The sequence below is a fragment of the Prionailurus viverrinus genome, chromosome A3 (genome assembly GCF_022837055.1).
Source record: "Prionailurus viverrinus isolate Anna chromosome A3, UM_Priviv_1.0, whole genome shotgun sequence".
NCBI classification, from domain to species: Eukaryota; Metazoa; Chordata; class Mammalia; order Carnivora; family Felidae; genus Prionailurus; species Prionailurus viverrinus.
The window spans coordinates 51,565,958-51,593,113 of NC_062563.1; the positions used below are offsets into that span (position 1 = coordinate 51,565,958).

Here is a 27,156-nt window from a genome sequence, read left to right on the forward strand (position 1 = left end):
TTTAAAGTCAAAGATTCATAGTTCTAGCTGCTATTTACAACTGTGTACACACTCACAAGGTTAGGGTGGAGGGAGGGAAGCAGGACAGATGGGAAACAGAACACAGAAAGCAGAAGGAGAGGCCAGGCCACCATCCTCAGGTGAGTGACATTCAGCCTCATGGAGCTTTGGTTCCAACATCAGCAAGATTGGCTCCAACCACCTTGCAGTTGAGATACAGCATGAGCGTGTTGGGAAAGCTGTAAAGAGCAACTGCTATTACTGACATTGGGTAGAAATAAGTGCTTCAGGAGTCCCTGCCTTGCCCAGCACAGAGAGGAGTATGTGTAAGAGTGAAAACAAGAAAGGAGGCATGCCCACAGATGAGAATGGAGCTTGTCAGTTGTGGCTGGGAAGGGAACATCAAGGTGTAGAGGGCCACACCTCAGGTCTCTCTATGCTTTACAACCTCAGAGGCCAGGGATGACTAACAACCAGGCCCCTCCGCATCTCACTGGGCTCTGCTAGGACAATCCTGCTGGTAAATGCTATTTAGTTTGTCACCAACCAGAGTCCCTCTCTCCAAGACAATCCTGGCCCTAAGCACACCTGCTCACCTGCCCTCTGGTGCTCCAGAGGATGCAGCTGTGGCATGCTGGTTTCTGGGTCCTACCACCACGTTCCTGTGAGCCAAAAGGGATCTCTGCAGCAGCCTTCCTTGATAAGCCTCCTCTCCCAGGGCCTGCAAGTCCTGGAGAGACTTCATGCCTTTGTACCTGAGTTGTCACTGAGACACCATGACTCAGGTGACAGAGGGTCCTGTGTCTGTTACCCAGAGAGCCCCCTGTCAGCTCTCTGATGGAGCTACCTATCAGGCTGCGTGCCATCTCTTTCCACTGAACAAAAACTCAGGAAGTAGGAACAACTGTTCTCCCCACTTACAGAGGCACAGCAGAGAGAGTGTGTCTCGGGAAGGAGCCAGAATTCAAATCAGCAGAAAGGTGGGAATTGAGAAGGGTGGGTGGCAGTGTTCACAGAGACCTCCCTTACCTTGGTGAAGGTCAAACAGTCCTTGTCCTGGTCTCTGTCCTTCATCTCGAAATCATAAAGTGCTTTGCCCTGGGGCGGGGTCTGTGGCAAGGGCCGGATGCACTGGATGTAGCTGGCGGGCAGGAAGCCATGAGCCCCGTGCAGCTCCCCATGGTACCAGTGCTCATCCACCCTGCGCCGCAGGATGATGATGTCGCCTTTGCTGAACTTGAGGTCGCCGGGTTCTTTCCCCTCATAACTGTAGAGAGCTTTCCCATAGGGAAGCTGGGAAAGAGTCTGAAAGTAAAACATAGCATCTGGTTACTCAACGTGGCCTTCCTGCTGCCAGGTTAGATCTGCCTAGGTTAGGGGCTCTCATGCAGTGTGGGCACATATAGAATGCTCTAGAGTGGGAAGTACTTCAAAGGAACAGATGCCCTGTATGGGAATACTCAAGCCCATGGTCCTGCCAAGACAAGATGGTCCCTGTAATGGCAGTCCCCCCTCAAATAGTACACATGAGAGGGGGGCCTTCCACAGGAACTAACTCACTCTGCCAAAAAGAACTCTGAAGGAGGAGCTAAATTGTCATCAATTACAGGTGAGGGAACTGAGGCACAGAGAGAGAGAAGGTAACTGGCTCAAAACCTCACCTCCGTAAGGGTTGCAGAATTCCCACTCAGGTGGCTGGCTCTGGAATTCTCATCTACTACTCTATGTTGAACTGTCCTCCACTGAGTGCTATTTCTAGCTGCCAGACTTCCAACAATTATTGTCCAATAAGATTTTCCAGACTGCACCTCTGAACCTTCACAACTCAGCATATGTGTCAAGGGGGTTCCCGGGTCAAGGGGACGGACCCACACTGACTGTGGGACTTTCCCACTCACGGCCTTACAACCAATGGCATACACCTGTGACGTCAAGCCCAGAGGGACAGTCTGGCCATGGAAGGTGGAGGCCAACCCTGGGACATTGGTCCCTAATGCACTAGAAGTTCTAACAAGTGGTCCCTGGCTGTCACAAACATCCCTGCCCCGGCCCTATACACACACCAATGACAAATAGCTTTTTGATGCATATGGCAGTCTGGTCCAGAAGTACAATTTCAAGACCATAAAACAGTATCTTCTTAATGTCAAGGGATGTTCTTGTCATCCTGTCAAAGATGAACCAACCATTTCAAAAGTGATCTGCCATCTTTGGCCTTAAATGGTGAATTACAGGCTCTGAAGCCAAAATGAATTTGTGGCAATCTTCTGCTCCTCTGAAATAAGGAGTCAGTCAAACTACCCTGAAACTTGAACTTGATGTCACCATCCACTTCCTGGGGTCTTCCAACTTAACCGGACTTGTCTCATAAAGACCAGTGACTGTCCTTCTGTGTGGGCAGGCAACACCCATCAACTGAGTAAGCTCTTCCAGAAGCCAAGTCTCTGCCAGAGGAAAACCAAAGGAAAACCCACCACTGTCCCTGTGTCAATACCCAACAATTTCCCTGACAGAAGCTGCATTTTCTTACCAGGGCTGTCTATGCCAAGGATTTCTTTAGTATTCGAATCAATCAATAGAACCACAAAAGCCTGAAGCAGTAGTACATCGAAAAGCTCTTTGTAGGGGACTTAATAGCATGTTGGCAACTCAATCACTGTGCATTTATGTTTCAGCGATGTCAAATGACAGCAGTTAAGAGAGAACCTGCTGGCAAATTGACAAACAGCCACCACTAACCAATTAAACAGTAACACCAGAGGATTTTTCGTTGCAGAACTCAATGAGGAGAAAAAAAATCAGTTTGCTTCCAATAATACTCATCCTGGCTAGCTTTGTACTCTAAGCACAATAGCCCATAACAGGCCCCGATTTCACAGGGCTGAAGCAAAGGGGTGATATGCAGCACAAGTACTGTGATGAGACAAGAATGGAAAGGGCTACTGGCTGTGAATCACCAGAAGAACCTCACTGCCACACAAAGGCCAGTCATCCCCTGGCCCAGGGGTCATCAGCTGGGGACAGTTTTGTCCCCCCGGGGAACATATGGCAACATGTAAAGACATTTTTGGTTGTCACAACTGGGAGGTGGGGTGCTATTGGCATCTAATGTGTAGAGGCCAGAGAGGAGGCTAAACGTCCTACAAGCACAGGGCAGCCCCGACAGCAAATAATTACCCCTCCCAGAATCCCTGCCGCAACCCGTGAGGTTAAATTTACAAAAAGACAGAGTAGCTTTCTTGTTCTATTTAAACTTAGTCCATCACAACTTTAAAAGTTAAATATTACATTGATTTCCATGACAGGAGTCTGTTTACTATTGAGCACATGGAGAAGCTGAGATACCCACTGAGAGGTAAGAGGTGTTAAAGGGGCAGTAAGGAGAGAACCCACAGTCACACTTGAAAATGGGCCTCAATTCAGTGCAGAAAAGAAACCTTCACTTTGCCACAGACTCTGTTTCCTTTCACCACCACCCCCCGCCCCCCCCTCCCCGCCGACTAAGAGAGCAGTGCTCAAAAGCAGTATTTGGAGAGCCACACACACTGAGGTTGCTGGTCATTTTTGCTACTCTTGATAATGAAGAAGAGCAAGAACGGCCAGATTCACTTTTGTTTCTATGGGCTGTACCTCTATCTGTGCACCGCCATGCTGTTTGGACATGCGCAGCTCCCCGTCCTCCCATGCACAGGGGACGCCAGCATCCACACTCTGGCCCGCTTACGACCAGCTCTACCACTCAGTTGAAACAAACACTGCTCATGCATGTTGTGCAATCCTGGCCCCGACCTGCCTGGGGTGCACGGAAGGGCCTGGGAGTAGTGACAAGAACCTGAGGCTGTTCTCACCTAGGTGGCCTGGCTCCAGGCCTGGTGTTTGTGAGTAGTGTGTCTTTTTGGCTGTGTAAGGAATGTACTGCTGATGTCCAGGGGCCCTGGTCTCTCAAGGACTCTCTAAAATCGGCATGGTCCCATCCATCCGGGCACTGTGACCCCAGACCTCCTGGTCAGCCCAATGCCTTTCACGGCCCAGATCTACCTGCCTCTCTCTGTGCTTTCAACTTCTCTTCCAAGTTCCAAGGGAACTTAGTTCCAATCTAATTGCTTACTTGACTTCTCAAAATGGACATCCCATGGCTGTCCCTGGAGCCTACACTCCCTGCATTCCTCACTCTGGTCAGGGACTGCTGGCCCACTGCCAGTCCTGTCCCCTGTCCCCCCCCCCCTCGTGCCCATCTTCTCCCTTTAGGGAGAAGGACTTTAGCACTAGTCCTCAAGTTCTACTGACCCCACTGGAAGGCTCTCAGGGAGGCACCAGGCATGCCTCTACCCCCATGGCTGGGTCCTTCCTCTCTCTCACCTACACCACTGCAAACCTCCAGCAGCAAGTCCCTGGCCCCAGGCAGCCTACTGTGAGGCTAGATGCCCAAACAGAGCTGATCCTGTCACCCTGGGGCTCATGAGCTTTCAGGGGCTACCTACTACCCGGAGGAAGGGGCACCAAGCTCCTCGGCATAGCATTCAGGATGCCCCGACACTGGCCTCAACACAGCTTCCAGCCACAGCCCCCGATGCTCTTCCCCACTCCCTGTGCCAGCCATGGGGCCAGCATCCTTGCACACAAACAGCACATGCTTCTGGAACCTCTGGAGCTTCTCTCTCCTTGGCTCCAGGCTCTCCCTCCCAAACCCAGAGGCAGCAGGCTGTGCTCTCCAATGTCTGGGAGCCTCTACTCCATCACACCCCTAGCCCCTATTAAACCGAGGCCTCAGGATAGGAAAGTTCCTGGCACATGGCAGGTATCCCATGCATGTCTGTTCATTTAACTAGGCTCAGTTTATTCCTGAGATAGGGACTGGATGAGGACCAGAAGTGGGGAAAGTCAGAAATGACAGACAGATCTGACATGGCACCACTTGTAAACCAGCATGCCTCACAGAGATCCAGGATAAGGGTGCCGATCCCAGCTCTGCACAGAGGAGCAAAAGAGCAGTTGTTCTAGTGGGTGAATCAGGGAAACAGAGGGGCCAGAAGCATCTGAAGCCACAGAAGCAGGGCAAGAGTGGTCTACACACATCCTCACCATGGCTGCAGTGGAGGCCCAGTCAGGGCCAACCACCTGATGACCTGAGGTCAGATCATGGGGCTTAGAGCACACAGCACAGCCTGGCTGGCTCAGCCATGCTCCAGTGTGCGCCCATGGGTGGGCAAGGAGAGGGAGAGGGGAAAGAGAGAGCCATAGAAAAGGGAAGTGGGAGAGAGAGCCCATCTAAGAATCCCCTCCCCAGGCTGCCAAAGATCAGCACCTAAGGGAGCAAAACTGAGACACAGGACACATTTCTGAGGGCAACAATAAAAGTCAGGGATGGTACCAAGAGGAGGTTTATTCAGGGGGACAGAGCAGTGGGAACCTGCTGGTTCTCACTGTTAGGACTCTCAGACCTCCAAGGCGCCTTTCATCTTCAAAGCTCTTTATAAGATTAACTAATTAGTCCATGACAGGGCCTGGAGGCAGCACCCGCGAGGACTCTCCCAGGCCAAGGAAATTGAGTGGGTTTCTGTGTGGCCATTTCCTCTCTGCTCCTTATAACCTTTCAGCTGTGTGCTTCCCTTTGGAGGAATCCTATTCAAACGTTGTCACTGAGCCAGCATTCTATGGGCTCAAGACATTAAGGAAAAGAAATAAAAGGAAAATGGAAATGCATCTGGGATGCCTACAGGATAATTAACACCAGCAACCCCTGCAAGGCATTAATAATAATTAAAACTTATAATGTCAATTTCATGGCTCATTACTCAGATGTAGCACACAAATCTTACTGTGGGCTTAATGCTCTACCCTGTGGAGACATGGGTGCTCACACATGCACAGCAGCACCATCTCCATCTTTTACGGAGATCACCGCAGCAGCAGGCTTTGACAAATGTGCCTCCATTACACCACGTTGCTGACTAGGCTCTAAGTCACGCTGGCTTCCCTGGGAGTGGGGCCTGGAGCATAGGGGGAGGGCAGTGTGGCAGGGAGGGCCAGGTCTTTCTCTTCCAGATTCCCCAGCAAGCTGGGGTGAAGAATGTGGACAAACAACTCATCTGTGTTTTTTAGACTCTAAGGACTAAACCATTCTCTCTTATTCAGAGCTTCCCAGGCAACACTTGTGGTTAGCACAGGTTCTAATTACATGTTACCAGTGGAGGGCCCCCTGGACTATCAGACCCATGAGGACAGATACTGTGCCTGTTTTTGTTCAGATGCTGCATCCCTGACCTCTGGCCTGATATACATCACATGCTCAAAAGACCTACTGAACGAATGAACATATGGACCAATCAAACCAACTCCCCAAGATTGGGCCTGGGCTAAGCCCCTGGCTGGAAGAGCTTCCCCTGCACATTATTTTTCCCAGGATATGAGGTTCAGGGTCCACATAGTCAAAAATCCTATTGCTAGGAGTGGCTGGGCCCAGATAAATGGGGAAAATCCCAATGACTACTCTAAGAGGAGAGCATTACAACTGGAGGAACCAGGCCAAGCAAAGGCATAGAGTTGGACACAGACACAGTTGTTGGACACAGACACAGAGCTGGAGTTGGGCACAGTTGGACACAGACATGGGCCTGGCTCACACAGACATGGCAAAGTTGACAGTCATTGGGGAAATACATCCTGGCATGTTGTAGGGTTGGTGAGTGGGCCATAGGGGAGGCTGCCTGACCATAAATGTGACAAGCCTCGCAGGGCCTACAAAGGTGGCAAAGAAAGCTAATTACACCCCAATATCCACTTGCTCCTTCTTCTGGACAGTGAAAATACTCCAAGTTTCAACTGGGGTCAAGGTCACCCAGCTAAAAACTTCATTTCCCAGCCTCACGTGCATATAGCCATGGCCATGTGTCATAACAGTCATCAGAATGCATGTGAAAGTAACTTGTGCAATTCTGGACCCCATTTCATAATGACATTTGAGAAGAAATCCTAATTCCTGTTTCTCCCTTCCATAGCCTGAATGGCAGAGGGGTGGAGATAAGCCAGCTTTTTCCACTCCAAGGTCCCACTCAGAGCAAAAGGAGGAACCTGCTCCTTGAATGACCATGTAAAACAGATCTCTGTACTGTGACGTGAGGAAAAGGAACTGTACCTTACTTAAGCCACCATATTGGGGGAGCTCGGCCTGTATCCTGACTAATTCAGAGGATCAGAGGTATGACTTACGATTTCAACAGCTTGTAAGCAGTTTTCAAGGCAAAGTGTTTATTCTGTACCACTGTAGAAGTTACCATTCATGTATTTCCTATTAGAACATAGACACTCTCAGGTTTGGAATTACTTGAAAAGCCATGATTTCCTTGGCCTTATCAGGTATTAAATCCTGAAACAGAATGTCCCCACCTTCTAGTTCACAAATTAAATTTGTGATAGAGACGTCACTACATCACACGTCAACCAGGACATTCCGGGTTTTATTTTAAAGCAATTCAAGCTCCTTTTTCCATTTTTATCATCACAAGCTTGGCATTGCGTCCTGTACTTTTGTTCCTTTCACTTTGCTATTCTGATGATTTTTTTCTTTCTGGTATTTGCATACTCGTGCTTCCAAGAATTTATGGAACACTGCAACGTGCTAGACCCTGCAGCAAGTTACGGACAAGTAAGACACATCCCTTTATTCAGAGGGTCACCAAACAGGGCAACCAAAGAGAAATGCACAGTTTGTTCCCAGGCACAGGTGGGGTGAGGACACCCCTCAGCAGTTACCATGTGATGCAGACATAAACTCTCCACTGCCAAGAACAGCCTTGAGCCGCTTCATGTTCAGCACACGTTTCATGTTTCAGCAAGATTAGTGAGGATTAAAAAGAAATTGTATCTCTCTCTCTCTCTTTTTTTTCGTTTTTTTCTTTTACTTTTCCAAGAATTTGTCAAAGACCCCTTCTCAAGTTTGTGTGCTGTTCTATATGCATTTTGGCAGTCAATTCGCTAATGTTAGTGGTAATTTGCTAGAAGGTGGTAGGGCTTAACTTCTCATTCTGAGCTATTAGGAGAAGTGAAATTTAAGGAAGGCCACATTCTGCCTGAGTGACACCTGGTGACTTTGGGTGGATGGAATCATTTGTATGCAGAAGGTGTGAAGCCCCTGGGGTTCCTCCAGATGAATGGTGCTACATAAAGCAATGCTGTGCTTATGCCATTAAAGGGATGTGGCTCTTTGAACCTCTTCTCAAATTAGCTGATATAACTTTGTAATAAAACCACCATGGCATAAGAAATAAAGCTTTTCCATAACAGCCCTCTCCTCTTCAAAGAAGTTACGCTTAAAAAACTTCCGTCACCCTTCTGAGGGTCTGAAGCCACTTCTAAGCTACTTGCATATGTTACTCTGGAAAAAACGAGAGACACCAGGATCAAATAAAGTGCAGTAGAGAGAAGGTAGGATCCAGATTAAGGTCTTCTGAAAGCAGACTAAGAAACCAGTCACATAAAACGTTGCTCCTAACAATGACATAGCTCAGTTAGGTTTTTTTGTTTGTTTTTTTCTATTTGGGGAGATTTATAGCCAACATTAATGAAAATACTGAGAGTGAAGATAATTCTGGGGAAGCTGCATGTACACATGTGTGTGCACACACACCGACATGCTCACAGGCAGGGCCTTGGCTCAGCATTCACACTGAGGAAGGTCTCAGACAGTTAGCTTGCTCCCAAGTGATAGAGAGTCCCATGTGTGATGATCAGATCTCCTAGCATTCTCCTCCCTGTCCTCAGGGAATACACAGCACCAGCAGCTCATTTTTTACTACTCACATGAAGAGGAATAAAGAGTACCCCCAGCATCACCAAAACATGAGTGCCTCTGCTGGCCCCTAGGACAAGATCACCACTGGTGCCCACTGGGCCGGCTCACGTGGGTGCCAGGGAGCTTCCTACCATCTGTCAGCACAGGCTAGGGGAGTCGAGCATGCGTGCCTGCGTGTGTGCCCTTTCTCCCTTCAAGACCCATGCATTCTTTGAAGTCTGAGCAGCTTCTGACCATGCACACCTGCATTTCTGAACACCAGGTTTTTCAAAGTTGGCTGGTTTTACAGAGTTTCCGTAGGAATGCTACAATGTGCTGTTGCATTCTAGTCGAACAACGGCTTCACAAAGTTCTGTTTCATCAGCAATCTCTCTATTTCTGTTTTGCAAAGATAAAGACACCCTCCGTGAAGCTCCTCAGGAATGCTTGTGCTGTTCAACTCCAGATTATCTACATTGTGGCAGGGGTGAGGGAGCATTGCTCTTTAATATATGTTTCAGCCCCCCTAACTGTGCCCCTCAGAGGGCCTTGGACACACAGTGACTGAGCTATCCCCACATGGGGTCCTGGACTACCTCCTCACTCTGGAGAGGAGGAAAGAAAGGAGCAGTGGGACATGAAGGTTGGGAATGAAAACCAGAAGGTTCTATGAAAGGGAGAGCAAAGAGACCTGAAGACCAAGGTCCCTGGCCAGAATTCCATGGGTTCTCTGGTCCAGTGCTGTGTGTGCCATCAGGCAGAGCAGACAGCCACACAAGAAGACTCCCAGAAGCTGCAAAGGAGGCCACCACCAAGAGGTATGGCCGGGAAGAGGACAAGGAATGGCCTCCTTTCACTAAAATCAAAATGCATATGCCCAGAGTCTCCTCGAGTGCAGAAATAGCCTGCCCTCCCACTTGGCTGGGAGAGGCAAAATGTAACTGTGTAAATGGCCTGGCCAGCCAGCTGAAGGGCAGGGAGCAAGGCCCCCTGTGGGAGGAGGCAGGCTTACTGTGCCCCCTTGGTTTCCAAATTGCTCTGGCCCAGCACCCAGCATGATCCCTCAGACAACAGTGTACGCCCCAGTCCCCAACCTCCAAAGCTGCCATGCCAGTCTGCTCTCCTTTATTTCCATAACACATTTCCACTCAAGAGCTTGCAAAGGTTCAAAGGCTAACAAAATGAGGTTCTCAACCCCTGTGAGAAGCCTGTTGTACACACATGTACCTACGTTCCGTCCGACATCTCCCAACTCTCCGTGGACCTCCTCCCCTGCCTGCTCACCGCCCCTGCCACCCACGAGCCAGGCCCTCTCCTCACCATCTGCCTCTGCGACCTCATGGTGCTCCAGAGGTCCTGCCACTCTGGGAGCTGTGACAGCCCATTTGTCTGTGCTTCATTCTATGACCTACCCAAAGTGTGAAGAATGCCCTGTAACATCTGGTTCATAAAGGAAATCAAAAGTAATTCTGTTCTGACAATCATGAAAACATGAGATAATTAGATTGCCTGGAGAAGTTTTAACCCTAGGCTTGGCAGTCTTATATCTAGGCTAGGCAGTCTTGTATCTAGTAAGTATTGTAGGTATTTGTTTAGAGACTAGAACACCTAGTTCAGTCTCCTGAGACCCCCCTTCACACTATGTACAGAAAGAGGCATGTTTGGATAGCATGCATGTATGTACGCAAGCGCATCCACAGGTACACACACTCAAACTGTTCCTCAAACATAAACTGCCCACTGCATACCTGGGTTTCTTGCTCTGAAGTCAGAGAGGAGAAAGGGAAGGTGAACATCTAATATTAGCATAGATTAGGAGCTGGCACACCATGGCCCTGGGGCCAAATCTATCCTGCCCGCTGCCTTTGTAAATCAAGCTTTATGGGGATGTGGCCACACCCATCCATTTACAACAGCAGAGCTGGGTAGTTGTAACAGTCCCTATGGGTCACAAAGCCAAAAGCATTTGCTATCTGGCCCTTTACAGAAAAAGCCTGCAGCTCCCTGGAATGGAACTTCAAAGCTAGCAATGGCCCAAGGTCAGATGCTTGCATGGTTTCCACTAATTCCAGGGAAAAGGTGTGGGCAGCTGCAAGGCCCCTCTGTGTAGCAGGGAATGAACTACATTTAAGAGTGGCATTGACATTTCCACAGTCAAAGCAGTGATTTGGGAGTTGGGGACAGCTCTGGCTTGGTGGTGGCCTTGTGCTGTGCCTTTTGACAAAGCGCCCCCATATGCAGGACCTCATTTTCCCATACACCAGAGATAATCAAATCTGTCCTTCTAAACTTCCTAGTAATGTCAAGAGAATAAAATTGATGGCATGTAACGAGCTTTTGGTTTCTTAATGAAGAAGGTGCTATAAAAATGATTATCGTAGACTGTTTGCTGAGGCAAACAAATGTTCCAGGATCCCGGATGCTGGTGCTAGAAAAGGCACCAATAACGACCCCTAAGTGTAGACTGGAAGTAGTATCAGATGGAGGTGGTGAGGACAACACCCTGCCTGGCACCTGTGCACACACTGGGTGAAAGTAAAACTGGCAAACGTCTAGGTGTCCTCCTCAGGTGTGACATCCTCTCTTTCCCTTCTCATGGGTCTCTGGACACTGCTCAGGGTCCCAGGAGTCCCTTCCACCTTGATTCCAAAGGGATGTTCTTCATCCTGACATCCACAGTTCCTGCTACCCCTTCATCATAAGGACTGGCCGCTTTCCCCTGAGCTTTTGGGATGTCGTGTGCTGCTTCCTGAACTCTCCCAGTGTGTCCAGCCAATTCCTCACAGCCACCCTACAGGTTGGTATTATATTGCTGACACTCTACAGATGGGAAACAGGCACAATGGAATTCAGTAATTTGCCCAAAGTCCCAGCTGTGCTAGGAAACAGCACACCAGGGTTGGAACCCCGACAGTCTGACTTCCAAAGCCAAGCATCAACCCACCACTTACGCCACCTTCTAAAAATAATGTGACCATTTATTTAGTGGCTACTCCATGCCAGACACTCCAGGTAACTTGATTATTGCTCACAGGAACTTTGTGAAGTAGGAATTGTTATTGCCATTTTATAACTGAGGAAAACTCAGAAAGGCAAGGATGTTCCTCAGTGTCATGGGACCCACTTCCAGCTCATAACCCCAGCCTACCTCCTCATGCTCCTAAAGCAGGAGAGGAGACCTCATGGGAGCCAATGATTACCTGGAAGGAAACGTGGAAGGAAAAGGAAAGGGGTGGACTGATTATCCATGAGGCCAGAAGGGTTCATATCTTTACATTTCACCAATTTGGAGAAGAAGTACTCATTTTCCCATTTTCTGGCAAGACCACATCAATAATCCTCACTGATGTCAAAATGTTCCTAGAAGCGTTCTGGACAATGGTTACCTACAGGAGCACGTGGCTGAGTCCTGCAGCATGCCCTGGCATGAGGACTATGGTCTGTACCTTGAAAAGTGGTCTCTGTCCGGCAGCTTCCCAGACAGGGAATATAATCCCTCCCAGGGAATGAAGGGGTCACTGCCTGCAACCCTAGCTCCTCCACTCCAGCCACTGTTGGGGCCTGAATCCTGGGATGTCCTGGCTAGTGCTATGTCTGACATATTACACCAAGGTTCCTAAGAGAAAGACACTAACCAAAGTCACCTATATGGATCAAAAGGGCTTCACACTGTGTACCAGGATCTCCAACTACCTCAGAAGGTCAGGAGGTCAGGAAGGAAAGCAAAGGCTTCAACATCTGTTGTTTTTCAGAAAGGAAAATAGGGGTAGATGGTTCCTTGCAGGTTCTTATTTCAACCAAAACTAACCATCACATCACCTTTAAATATTTTTTTACACATTATTGTTTTAATGCTACCCTCCTCCCCCCCCCAAAAAAAAAAGAAAAGAAAAAGTAATATAAGCAAGTAAGGGAAAAATAGGTATTTGTAAATATCCATGCAGAAAAATTAGTTTCCCTAAGAATCCAGCTTTATTTAAGGGCAAAGAGTTAGAGTCCTCAAACCTTGAGGGGTTTGAAGGTGGCTGTGCTGCAATGTACTTGACTGTCACACACTGGATGCCCTGTGCCTCAGTGTCCTCATCTGTAAAATGGGCATCATCAAGTACTTCTCTCCAAGGGACCTTGTGAGGATAAATAAAGTAACAGCTATTAGTCCCTCATACCAACACCCAGAACCTGGTTTGTACCACAGTTTCCATTTGTATTAAATAACTTCCCAATGATAACACTATCAGAAAGGAGCATATTGCCTGTTTGTTCAGATGTCCACATCAAAACATCACATGCCACAGATACAGGAACATTTTGTGAAAACAAAGACCTGAGCAAAACAAACTTGACCATGATACTACATTAGTCAGTTATAAAAAGAAAAGTTGTCCCATTGACAGAAGGATGAGTGCCATGCTCCACGAGGCCCCACACATCCCCTTGGCAGCGTTTAAGGGCAGCACCTCAAGAACCATTCCTGCTTTCCTTCTCCCCATCCTTCACTACCACGTGAGTAGCACATTTTGCCATGTGGGAGGTGGGGGCCACGATGCCAGGCGGCATGGCCCCTGGCCACAGGGAAATCACAGGGCAGATGGGGGCAGGGCCAGAAGGGAGACAAACACACCAAACTCCCTGTGGGCTCTGAGCCTGGGGTCCTAGGCAGGGCGGGTCTGGTCTTCTTGTGAGCAGAAGGGGGTCACAAGACCACTGGGGGTCCTCTCACTACAGATAGGCCCTGAGGTTCTTAGAAATCTTTACATTGTGTGGCCAACCTCAGAAAAAAAACATCCCATAGACCCTTTCGTAGATTTTCTCTGCCCTCTATAAATGCTTCAGGCACTTAGATATATGATAGAAAAGTATGTAAACTTCAAGCCCTGAATTAACATTTTGAACGTTAACATTTTGAAAAATAGGGTTTGTTATTAGGTTTTTAAAAATTAAACATGAATCAAAGGATAGCTAATGGTTTGGGCTTAATTCACATATATATTGAATTTGCCTGCTTTATACTAATTCTGCAATTTGTGATCTATACAGGATAGAGGTCTGGGTGTGCGGGGCTCAGACCACAGTGTGTCCTGGGACAGGCAGACGCTGGGGCAGAATTCCTCACTGCAGCCACGTAGGCTGAGCCTTGATGAACGTGGCTGGAGCCAGAGGGGATCCCTTGGTTATTTCCATGTTGACTTACAGAAATAATTAACTACAGATATTTATTTACAAAATGCTGGGCTAACTTTGTAATGGAAATCACCACAAAATTAGATGTCAGAGTCACTTTTATAGACTTCAGGTGAACTTCATAAATCAATAATTAATGCAAATACTCTCACTAAGGAGAAGCAAACAAATGGTCTCCAGAGTCACTGCCATAGTGTGTGTTTAAGCATGGCGGACCACTGCCAGGGCTGGCATCCTCCCCTCATGCAGGGGCTGGTTCATGCAACAGCAGCTTGCAAACTACAAGGGAGGTGCACAGCCAGCCCTTTGCATTTGTTAGCCGTGTACTTGAGGGAGAAATGTACTGGCGGCAGCTTTGCTCTGAAATGTATGCTGGAGAATCACCCCGGTTACTACCTATTCTGAGAAACTCTTTCTTGAAGCCTTCATGCTTTAGTGTGATTTTGTAAACCCATTTTAAAGTGCAAACAGGGTCTCTAGTCATCCTCTCACCCCACCTAAAAAGACCATCTCTCCAGCATGGAACCTCTTCGCCCACATAAGGGAGGGTCTTTCTCCTGCTGGCCGGCTTCCTGGCCGAGTAGTGATTTTGGGCCTGCCTGAAATACTCAATATTTTACTAAAATATTAAAAAGCTTACTTGGCCTGCCTGAATTTTCAAAAATTAGGAGGAGGAACACCATCTACGCTAAACATTTTCTGATGGGTAGTGAACAAAACATAACAAGTCCCTGCCCTCATGGAGTTTATGTTCCAGCAAAGGGACAAGCAAGGAAATAGTAAGCAAAATTGAGAGATTAGAAAGTTAAGTGCTAAGGGGCAAACAAATCAGGGAAAGGGACAAGAAAATGCGGGGAGGGGGCAGGTCGAAATCTTAGAGGGGTGTCACTGAGAAGGTAACCCTGGGCAGTCCTAAGTTGGGGGCACGGGGCCTTGGAAGGGTGAGAGGGAGCCAGGGGAGGCCATGCAGCTCCAGGAGTTCCAGGGGGTCCCTGAATGAGATGGGTGCAGTCAGGAGCTTTGCATTTGCAAACTGAGGCACAGGAAGAGGATAAAGAGGGACACAGAAATTTCCTTCTTACAGGGAACATTTTAGGAAGAGATGAGCTGTTTGTTTGGGGCAGGTGAGAGGCTGTACCTAGCCCCTATAGCTCCAGCTTCAAGACAGTCAAGTCCAGCATTCTGGATCAGGCTGAGGGACAGAGTGACGCCAAAGGCTGGCAGAGATGCCATTCTCACTGCCATGAGGCTGTAGAACATCGTGATGAGTCTGCACTGAGAACACACAAGTTTTACTTCTGAAGCAAGTAGTGGTGTAATTATTATTATCCTGTGCAGAAACAAAACCGTAACTTGAATGATAAACAAGTATATGAGCCATCAGTGCTGTGATATAAACCATGTTCCCCAAGCCCCAAATCAGGAAACATGGCCTGGGAGGGCATAAAAAATAACTAAACACAGAACTTCCAAAGAAAATCCAGCCTAAAACACAGAAAAGAGAACAGGGACCAAGAGACTTCTCAATAAAAATGCTGGGCTCGCCAAACATGTAGTCAGTCTGCCTGCTTTCCAAGCACTCTGCCTCCAAAGTGCTACCTAGAAGCAGGTGGCATAGAACATTCTGACTGAGGCAGCAAAGAGAAATGAGTGGGAAAAAGTGGCCTTCTTGTTGCTTCGTCGTTTTGGTCCTGCTGGATTCCCTGCCTCTTTCACTGGAACTGTGGCTGCCTCACGGGCCCTTGCCATCATTGGGAAGGGGTGGGGTGGGTGTTGCACACACATCCCCTACTCATTCTCTGCACCAGCTGCTACCCTTCCTCCAGACAATCAAGTCTTTACCCCTATTTTCCTGGAAAAGTCATCTAAGGGCAAAGTCAGACAGGAAACTATCAGACCCACAGAGCAGCCTTCTTTAACATCAGGAGGTCTCAAGGGGCAGGGGCAGGGGCAGGGGGGACGGAGGTATCCGAACAACGAAGTGGTCTTTAAAAGTTCAGTGCACAAATGAAGAGTTGGCTGAGATTTAAATGAGTGGCTGGACTTTTTGAAAATCTTAGAAACATGCTCCTATCTTTAAAATTTAACAAATTTACCACCCTTCAGAAGTTATTCTAAGATGCTACAATTATTAATTCATTTATTCTACATAACATTAATAGTTGAATATTGTAACTGTCTCCATTTTATAGATGAGGAAACTGAGTCACAAAAAAATTAAGAAACTTGCTCAAGGTCACATAGCCAGGCTTTATCCTCTATGCCAAGAATCAGCAAACTTCTTCTATAAAAAGCCAGATAGTAAATATTTTAGGTTTGCAGGCCAGAGGGTCTCCTGACAAAGCTACTCCATTCTGCCATTGTAGCATGAAAGTGGCCCTAGATTCCATAGATTATACCTCAGTGAATGGGTGTGGTTATGTTCCAATAAAACTTTATTTACAAAAACAGGCAAAGGGTGTCTTTGGTCTTCAGGCTGGGATTTGCTGCTCAAAATACATTTTCTCACTTTGTGTCCAACAAAATGTGATCACTCTCAAATTGTCCTCAAGTCTGTGTTAATGGAGAATCAGGCTCTGTTTTATTTTGTGTTTTTTGAAAGCAAAATAACAACGGATTGACTTTCTTAAAATCTGATGCCCAAACTGATGTATCAAATTGGTCACTTACAGTTTCTTAGACATTTCAATGATACAAGACATGTCTAATGAGGAGAAGCCAGGGATTTTTAAAGGTAAAATTAATAACCCTAACTTGAATTTTCAACTGCAGGCAGGAGAATGCCTGAATTGGACAAACATAGGCAATGCTATCATTTTCCTCAGGGTTACAGGCCTGGCACTGGCTGCCAGTGAGACTAAGCTCTAAACAATGTTCAACTCAGGAAATGAGTTCAGGAGTTTAGAACTGTGGTATTCTAGAAAAAGCTCCAGGGCCAGTGCCCAAGCTCTGCGGCCATTCCCCAATTCCTGGAAGGGTCAAACCTACAGGAAATCAAAGTGGAGGGGACTTCGTCCAGGCCGTGTTTCTGGCACACTCACCCTCCAAAGGGCCCCAGGCCAGGGTACAGCCTGACCCCACCTGCTGCTGGGATAAAGGACCCCAGGCTGCACTTGTTTCTGTAAGCTGTGGTGATATGTACTGCCAAGGCTTTGCTTTCACACTTTATTTCCATTTCATTGGAATAGCTCAAAAGAACCCATCAGTTCCTGATCATTTATTCTGCATAGCAAGAAATACTTCAATACATTTGTAAGGACACAATTAGCATACCGTGTAAATTCAAGAGCATGGTCCTGAGTCCTATCCACCTACACTAGTGCTGGAGCTGCTACACACAGACCTGGGTCTGTAAGAACTGCTCAGCCCCCACCTCCCATCTGGCAGATGCAAGTACATCCCGCCCACTGTGGGCAGCCCCAGCGTCCTCTGCACTACAAGGAGAGTTAAGCAGGGCATCCTGACAGAACTAAAGGCAGAATAGTGTGTCCTGGAGGAGCAGAGTGGAGGGGCCCTTGTGGCCCAGTGTGCAGCCAGGGCAAGAGAAGGCCCTGTCCCTCTGTCCCACCACATGGTCTTGGAAACAGGCAGCAGTGAGAGGCAGTGTCAGGGAACTTCATGTCTCTATGGCCTCACTCAGGCTGCAGCCAGCAGCACACGTCACAGCTGTCAGGGTTCTGCTGCAGGCTGAGGGAAGGGCCGATTCCAAGAAACCAGCCCTGGCTACAGTTCTCACCTTCATTACCTGCTGCGAAAATAGTACCAGGAGCACAGGTGCCCACAGGAAACAGCTAGGGCAGCGGATGGAAGACAGATGACAGGGCAGAGGCCAGCAGGGGCCAACTTGGCCAGACACTAGCAGCCTGAGGTAGAGCACAAGGCCACAGCTGCTTTCCTCTGAGAAGTGAACAGCCTCTCCTCCTGCAGCTTACAGTCAGCCTTGGCCAGTCTACATGCAAACAGACGTACCAAAGAGACTGGCAAAAATCATGCAGTCTTCTCATCATAGAGGAAGTGGAAAGTCAGAGTCCTGGGCTGCCACTGGGCTCCTGCCACTGGGCTCAGCTGGCACCCATGGCTAAGTGTGGATGGCATGCACAGAAAGACCTGCAAGCAGTCCCGGCCCTGTTCTCCAGGCAGGCCAGGTCCTTCAGGGCCAGGTGTCCGCAAGGCCCATGGGAGAGCCACGGCCCCTCTCACACAGTCCCAACCAAAGGCTCACGAACCATTATTAATACAATTCATTTGCCTACCCACTATTTCCTGGCCCCCTCATATGTCCAGACACAGTTCTAGGAACTGCTAATATGTTAGAAACAAAACAGACAAAAATCATCTATGTCCTGAGGGAACATACATTTTAGACAGGGAAAGAGATGTATGTAAAATAAATCATTACCTATATGCAGCACATTGAAGTCGGTAGGTATTATGGAGGAAAAACATCCAGAAGAGAATGGGAAGTGTCAGTGGGGCTTGGAGTTTGCAATTTTAAATTCAGTCCAGGTTCTGGGGGAAGCGCCCCAGGAGAGGAGGACACAGGCAATGCCTGGGTGATGTTCCTGGCCTAGAAAAATTCCTCTGCTCACACTCAAATCAGTTTCTTCCTGACGCAAAAAGAGGAGAGAGAAGAGCGGCAGAGGGGAAGAGGCAGGGAAAAAGGCTGGGAAGCTGCTAACTGATGACAAATGAGCTCTTTTGATGGCTAATTCCTGAGTCTTGCTCTGGCACACAGCCCTGTGGGGCAGAGGGAAGATCTGTGCACAGCATCAGGGGATGTCAGTTCCATAAACACTAGCACTCCTGATGCTCCAGGAAACAGAGATCCAGGCACAGAGCATGGAGAGAAGGAAGAAACTATCCTCTGGTCATCAGGATACAGAGCATCTTCTTGTGCTCAAGAGAAAAGCTGAGGAGCCCTTTTTGGATTTTGGTCCAAAGTCAACACAGATGCTACAAGGGTTCCAAATGCCTGGCTTTTCACACAAGGCTTAGAACCGGCTAATACATGGCATGACCTCTATTCAGCACATATTTACCAGGCACTCCTTTATAACACACGATGCAAGCAACACAGAGACAAGTGACTGAAAGACCGTAAGCAAGAAATTCACAGTACCTTCACACAGAGCCTATTTGTTGATGGGAAGCAGGGTGAGATCACAAACACACACACACACACACACACACACACACACACACACACACACCCCTCTCAGGAGGGGCTGGGGAGTGATGGTGTCTATTTGCCATTCTGAGTACACAATCTGAAATATCTACCTTTATCCATCCATTGTTCCATCCATCCCTCCATCCATCCATCCAGGGACTAGGTGAGATAGTAGAGATATAACAGTTTAAGGGCTGACATACTCCCCATTCTCACAAAGTTTGTGAGGAAGATGGAATACTTATGTAGATTAATAATATACATAACATAATGACTTTAAAGAATCTACAAGATAAAAGTCTTGGATACTTCTGAGACATGCCACATAGGAGGCAAAAAAAAAAGAGAGGTAAGTGACAGAGATAGGCATGAGAAGTTTACCATTTTTCTTTAGCTTTGCAACAACACTTGAAATGCAAACCAAAATTGAGGAAAAGGCAACATTCTTCTTTCTGTGGGCCACTAAGTTTGGCAGACTTACCACACACATTCCATTATGACAGAAACTGGGCACAAAACATTCTTTCCAGCACTTTCCCTCAGAGTACCTCCTCAGCTGCCCCAGAGTGGGAGAAGACAGATAGCCTATACATATATCACATATGCAACTTTTTAATTTTTTTAACCATTTGCTTCATGTAGATGAAATTACATATTTCTTAAGGGCCAGGAATGTTGTCTTCTCATGGCCTCCCTTTATCAATGCCTGGCTCAAACACTAGAGATTCAAGAACCCATTGGAAAATGTTATGGTTTATCTAGACCCAAAGTTAAAAGGCTCTCCAGAGAGACTTTTGGAAACCATTCATTTCATATAACTTTCTTCTTTGTCACACTCTATATAGTGCAAAACTGCCTAAAGATGTCAAACAGGTGGGTTGAAGGTGGGGGCTGGGCCCATGTATGGTAAGAAAAAGTACCTATTGCCTAGTTTGTGTCAGGCTCCTACAATTTATTTCACTTTCCTTTCTGCTGTCTTGCATCTCAGCTCTAAATCAAGCTGAGCACAGTCCTCGTGTAGGCCTTGGAGAGGTGTAAACATCTCTGCTGAAGCTTCCTGTGCTGGGCTTGGCCTGTCAGCTAGGACTAGGCTGAATGGGCCATCCATCTCAGAAACATGCCAGAGGAAGGCTGGGCTGTGGGGGGAGGGGACAGGCACAGGTTCTAGTCATGACCTCAAACCCTTTTTTACTCCCAGGGCAAAGAATCTAATGATTTACATCCATTGGAAGAGTCTTAGTGAAGATCCCTTCCTGCAGATCAACCTTATTCTTTGGGTCCAGAAGTGTTCCTCATGGGGACCTGTTCTCCATGCCAAATCCCTTTTATCAGGAGTTCACCTTTCAGAAATCTCCAGGATGGTTCTCAGATGGAAAAATTTAGAGACAATCCACAAAGCGTGGTCAGTGACTGGACCTAGAAGTTAGCGGCACAGAGGGGACTGAGCAGGGTGAAATGCCAACAAATTGTGGGCAGGCAGCATTATGAGGGAAGCTAGAAAAACAGTGAAAGGAACACGTTTTCAGGGGGAAAGGGAGGTAAAGGAAGAGGACAAGTCTGGCCACAAGAAATGTGGTCGCTTGTACTGTCTCTGTGGACATGTGACCAAACCCCCAGGGAGACAACAGAGACCAGTAAGGATGTGGGAGGAAGGAGGGGCACATTCTTATCATGACCACTCCATTAACATCCGGGAGCAGGCTCAGGTCACCATCCCTGGGTCAGAGGGTAGAGACAGGAACAGTGAGCTCACATGTTTGATGTTCCCACATTCCAACTCTGGATGGCATTTAGTGCTCATGTCAACGACTGTCACCTCCCTGCCACCAGAGTGGTCATGCGTTTCTCTGGTTCACACACACACAGATTTGGGGATGAGAATTATGCTGCCAGATCAGAGGACAATGTACAACCAATAACCTAAATAGACAATAGTCATACACCAAAATCTATTTCTGGACTTCCATTTCTATCAATACCACCATCCAAGCATCCTGGACAACCCTCCAAACTGAAAAACTAAAATGCTAGATTAAAAAGAACAAACACCATCTTTAAAATGAATTGCTGATCAAAAAGAATGAAATCTTGCCATTTGCAACTATGTGGATGGAACTAGAGGGTATTATGCCAAGCAAAATTAGTCAAAGACAAATATCATATGACTTCACTAATATGAAGACTGTAAGATACAAAACAGATGAACATAAGGTAAGGGGAGCAAAAATAATATAAAAACAGGGAAGGGGCAAAACATAAGAGACTCTTACATATGGAGAACAGAGGGTTACTGGAGGGGTTGTGTAAGGGGGGATGGGCTAAATGGGTAAGGGGAATTAAGGAATCTACTCCTGAAATCATTGTTGCACTATATGGTAACTAACTTGGATGCAAATTTAAAAAATAAAAAATAAATTTAAAAAATGCATTGCTGAAATTGGAGGTTCACCTCCTAGGAACTGTTCTTGGAAAAAACAAACAAGTAAAGAAACAAATCAAATCAAATCAGTTTACAGGAAACACAGGGGATACAGGAACATGATACATAATAGCACAAGGATGTAACCAGCAAAGTCAAGACCATGGAAGTTCCAGAGGACAGACAACTAGGTTGCTTCAATATCAGTGGCATGAAGAGGCAGTGGGAACTGTTGGGTGAAAAGGACCAGAAGAGAATATCCAGTGCACATGTGGATTTTGTTATGATGTCCTTGGAACCACAGTAGAGGGGACGGCCATCTTGCCAGCACAACCCAACGAAAAGCCCCTAGCGGCGAACCAGAACGAATTGAAGGTCAACCAATCACCAGCGACAGCACGACCTGACGTGAAAAAGGCCCACCTGGACCTAAATGCGGAACCACTGCAGCTTAAAAACCCTACCCCACCACACCTGGGCGTGACTTCCCTGACTCCTCTCTCTCTCTCTCCCCTTGAGTCACGGAACCTCGCCCAAGACCTTAGTTCCCAATAAAGCCTTTGACTGATAAAATTTTAGTTCTTGACTCTTACCCTTACCCTAGCCTACGCCTGACCCTAACAGATTTATTTCAGAAAAACAAAGAAGCCATTTTAAAGACTATCTGGGAAATTTGCACATGGACAATTTTAGGGAATTATTGTTAATTCTGAAAAGATATGATGATGGGAGTGGGAGGGGGAGGGGAAAGTGGGTGATGGGCATTGAGGAGGGCACCTTTTGGGATGAGCACTGGATGTTGTATGGAAACCAATTTGACAATAAATTTCATTAAAAAAAGATACTATGATGATATTGTAGTTACGTGTTTTTTAAGACTTCAGGGCACCTGGGTAGCTCAGTCAGTTAACCATCAAGCTCTTAACTTCAGCTCAGGTCATGATCTCACAGTTGGTGAGATTGAGTCCTGTTCTGGGTTCTGTGTGGACAGTGCAGAGCCTACTTGGGATTCTCTCTCTCCTCTCTCTCTCCTCCTCCCCCATTCTCTCTCTCTCTCCCAAAAATAAATAAATAAATAAACATTAAAATAAAAGACTTCATTTGTTGGAGAAACATACTGATGTATTTACAGGTGAAGTGATATAATGCTTGAAATTAGCTTTGAAAGATTGCACACACAACACACAAACTGGAGGGAGATATGAAACAAGATGAGCAAACGCTGATAAACTATGGATGCTGGATATATGGGGTCGTTCTACTAGACCCTCCACTATTGTGTATGTTTGAAAGTATCTACAATAACAAGAGAAAGAAATACATGGATGAGCTGACACAAAGAAGGATTATGCAAAGGTCAAGAGTGAACCCCGGAACCCCGGGAAGAGAGCACCAAAGCCGTTTTACTGCGAGGTTTCTGCTGAACTGTTTTGATGCTGGAGAGCGGTAGGCTGTGAAGTCTTGGCTCCACTCACAGCGGGATGTCTACTCAGAGCTACCTAAGAAAGTTTGGCTAATAGGCGCCCCCCTTAGTAGAAGCAAGAATGAAAAACATGCCAGCTGCACTGAAAGCTCTGATCTCCTAAAAACAAGATTTGCCAGCTGACTCCATCAATGTATAAAAAAAACATAACACGTCATGTCTAATCTGGGTATTCCAGGCATATAAGATTGGTTTAAAATTAGAAAAATTACTCATTTGTCACACTGAAGATTGAAAGGCAAAAACCATTCCATCTCAAAAATTTTTTTTTTAAAAAATCACTTAACAAAATTCAAATTTGACTTTTCATTTAAAAATAACCTCTGAATAAACTGAATCAGAGAAAAACGTCCTTAACCTGAAAAAGAATATCAACAAAACCACCATAACAAACCCCAAGCTGAGTGGGGAAATCTTGAATACGGTATCTCAAAGATCAGGAACAAGGCAAGGATGCTGTTTACATCACTCCTATTCAACACTGCACTGCATCAGACAAAAGAGAAAGGGGGAAAGATTGGAAAGGAAGAAATGAAACTACAATCATTTGTAGATGGTATGATCAATCATCTAAGTAAAACCCAAAATTACTACCCAGAAATAATTAGAATTAATAAGATTTGCAAGGTTTTTGGATACCACCACCAAAATATAAAAGTCAACCGTTTTTCTTTTTTCTCTCTTTTACGTTTTCTTATTTATTTTGAGAGACAGAGAGAGGGGGTGGGTAGGGGCAGAGAGAAAGAGAGGAGAATACCAAGTGGGCTGTCAGCGCAGAGCCCAATGAGGGGCTCAAACTCATGAACTGTGAGATCATGACCTGAGCCGAAACCAAGAGACAGACACTTAAATGACTGAGCCACGCAGGTGCCCCATCAACTTTTTCTATACATAATCAACAAGCAGTTAGAGCACAGAATTTCTAAAAATACTTTATATTTTTCTTGCTGTTATAAATTGTACTAGTAATAAATTTAACAAAAAATGTGCATTCCCTTCATGGAGAGTATTATGAAATTTTACTGAAAGACATTAAAGATAAACAAATTGAGAGTAGTACTATGTTTTTGAGTAGAAAGTTTCAGAAAAGCTGAAATTTTGTCTCTAATGTATAGTTCAAATGTATTTCTAATGTAAATCTCAACAATTTTGAAGTACTTGGCAAGATTCAAAATATATAGAGACAGCAAAGCCCCTTGTCCGACTAGATATCAAGGCTTTAAATAAGTTATAGTAATTATGAACATATAATGGAATCAGGAATAGACAAATGGATGGAAGGAATGGCCCCGGTCCAGAAAAAGCACCACACAAAGATAACCTGATTTATGAGCACGGGTACTACAGATCATGCAGAGGAAGCCTAAGCTATTTAATAAATGGTGTTGGCAAAACTGGATTATCTATGTAGGGGAAAAAATGGTCCTCTACCTCATGCCACATAAAAAATTATTTCTAGATGAATTAAAGTCTTCAATATGAAAAGCAAGTCTGTGAAACTTTTAGAAGTTAATGTTAAGGCTCCAGGGTAGGAAAAGATGTTTTTAAATAAGACCCAAAACATTCACCATAAAAGAAAATGTGCTCACGGGTGCCTGGGTGGCTCAGTCGGTCAAGTGTCCAACTTCGGCTCAGGCGTGATCTCACAGTTCATGGGTTCGAGCCCCACATCAGGCTCTGTGCTGACAGATCAGAGCCTGAAGCCTGCTTTGGATTCTGTGTCTGCCTCTTTCTCTGGCCCTCCTGTTCTCATGCTCTCTCTCAAAAATAAATAAACATTAACATTTTTTTAATTTAAAAAGAAAATGTGTTCAGTTCAACAACATCAAAATTTTAGAAAACATCTATTCATCAAAGGACACTAAAAAGAAAGGAAACAGCCAATCCACAAACTGGAAGAAGATATTTACAGCACATTCCAAAGCAAGGTATTTGCACTGAGAACAGATAAATAACTCAGCAGCCACACTGTGGTTAAGAGCAAACTCATGCCAGGTTCAGTTCCTGCCCTGCTCTTACCAGCTGGGGCCTGAGTAAGACACTGCATCTGCCCCGCAGACTCCTTACTTGCGAGGCAGATGTCACGGTAGTAACACCTATTCCACTGGGAAGGATAAAAACAGATTATATATCCAAAACTACTTAGAACAGTGGCAACAGGGTAAACACTAGATAAATATAACCTACCTTCAAGGAAAAGAGAATTAACTCCAACAGGCATTATATAAAGACAAACACAAATGGCCCATAAACATATGAAAACATAACAGCAATGGTAATCAGAGATTTGTAAATTACATGTCATTTGATATCCACTAGACTGGCAAAAATGAAAAAGTCTAACAGCAAGTGTTGGCAAGGGGTAGAAAGGAGTGTCTGCCACCAATCCAAGTGGGAGTGAAGAAGTGCTCTCTTGCCTGGCTACCAGTTCCAAAGAAACCAGCCCTGTGTTCTCTAGAGAAAGGATGCACTTCTATGTATGCATCAAAAAACCAGAAGCAACAAAAATGCCCAACAACTGTAAAGTGGTCAATGTGTGATACACTTAAATCATGGAGCACTATCCTGTAGAAAGATGAGTGAACGAGATCTGCAGGTGTCGACATAGCTGATTCTTTGCTGGGTGGAAGAAGCAAGTCACAGAAGAACACGCAATGATTCTAAGAATATCACATTCAGCACCAGGCAAAGCTACTTAAAACTAAAGAAACTATTCAGAAACACATACACACATATTCTTAAACACTTCTGCCACCATAAGAAAAGCAAAGGTGACAGTAAAAGAACAGGAAAAGCCACCTGAAGAGCCCCCAAGTCTCAATGTTTATCAACTGGGTGGGAGACACACTGATGCATGTTATATTATCACTCCTTAAACTGTGTCCACCTTCACAGACTTCCATGCATATATTTCACAATAAAAATATTGTTAAAATGAAGTATAAAGACTATTCATTTCTAGTCTAAGTGCCACACACACTTCAACCTTCCATGAGCTTCTCATCAGGAGTGATTTGCAATGAAAGCCTACAAGGTTCATGTTCAAATCAGTGTTCAAATCCTGAATGTTACTTCAGGAACAGAAGTAACAAGGAGGGAGGGCAGTGGGAACCGGAAGCCTATACACTGCTCTGGGCCAGCAGCATGCGACACACTCAGAGGGGGTCACTGGAGGAACAGGTGGAAATATCTGGCCTGCAAACCAGATTAGTGGGGACACGGGATAAAGGCTGTTTATAAATACTCTAATTAAAGTGTCATCATATAAAAGATTGGGACAAACTACATTGTAGAGAGTGGCCTGCAGGATAGAGCCCAGACCACCTAGGTGGATGTTACAGGCAGACTAGGAATCCTTATTGAAAACAAACTTCTAGTAGCCAGAGTGGAGAATACAATGGGCTGCCTCTGGAAGGAGTGAGTTCTAGGATCCAATCCAATATGGAAGAGACAATTGGGGATTTATAAAGGGGACTGGGCCACTGGGAACTGGGGGCAGAGGAGACTAAGAAAGTAAACAGAGTAGGAGATCCCTGAGATCCCTTTCAGGCTCTGTGCAAACTGACCCACCCTCACTCCTGTGATACCAGCTGCAGGGATGGAGTAGGGTGCTGAACTCAGGAAAATTAAAGACTAGTGCGTTGTTTCCGAGCACTGCAGAGGAAATATGGCCAAGAACCCCCACACTGACCTCCAGAGCCTGGTAAGAGTCATCACATCCCTCTTTCTAGCCTCTAGAAAAAACAAAACACAAAACCCACAAACACATTCTTAAAACATTTCTTAATGCAAGCCAAAGGCCTGTCCCAGAATAGCCATTTCCTTGCCAAGGTTGTGGGACTACATTTTTCTGAATGAGTCATTACTGTTTAGGAATGGAAGAGGAGAGAGTTTGGGGAACTGACATCTCACTGTTGCTTCCAGGAGATGGTGTGCCAACATGCACGCATGTACAGACACTGCATTAGTTCAAACACACTGCATACTAAGGGAAGAAGAGGGCTGTTCCTCAGAATTAGAAGCAGATTTGTATCAGGCTCTGTTCCCATCTGTACATTCATCCTCTCCTAGTATCACTGGTGCACACACAGCATTGTAATTTTCACCTACGTTGCTACCAGAAGGCATCAACA

General features: G+C 46.1%; 1 protein-coding gene across 5 annotated transcripts in view; it reads right to left on the reverse strand.

Annotated features, from left to right (window-relative positions):
• The window catches only part of SH3RF3 (SH3 domain containing ring finger 3), a 374,857-nt gene that overhangs the window by 161,397 nt on the left and 186,304 nt on the right, over positions 1-27,156 (reverse strand). For 4 of the 5 annotated variants that reach the window (XM_047853860.1, XM_047853859.1, XM_047853863.1 and 1 more), the window contains one exon: positions 1,030-1,305. In XM_047853860.1, the coding sequence (XP_047709816.1) occupies positions 1,030-1,305 (276 nt within the window). Of the gene's footprint in view, positions 1-1,029; positions 1,306-10,518; positions 10,595-27,156 lie in introns of those variants that run through there. The other variant, XM_047853864.1, reaches the window with a different exon arrangement.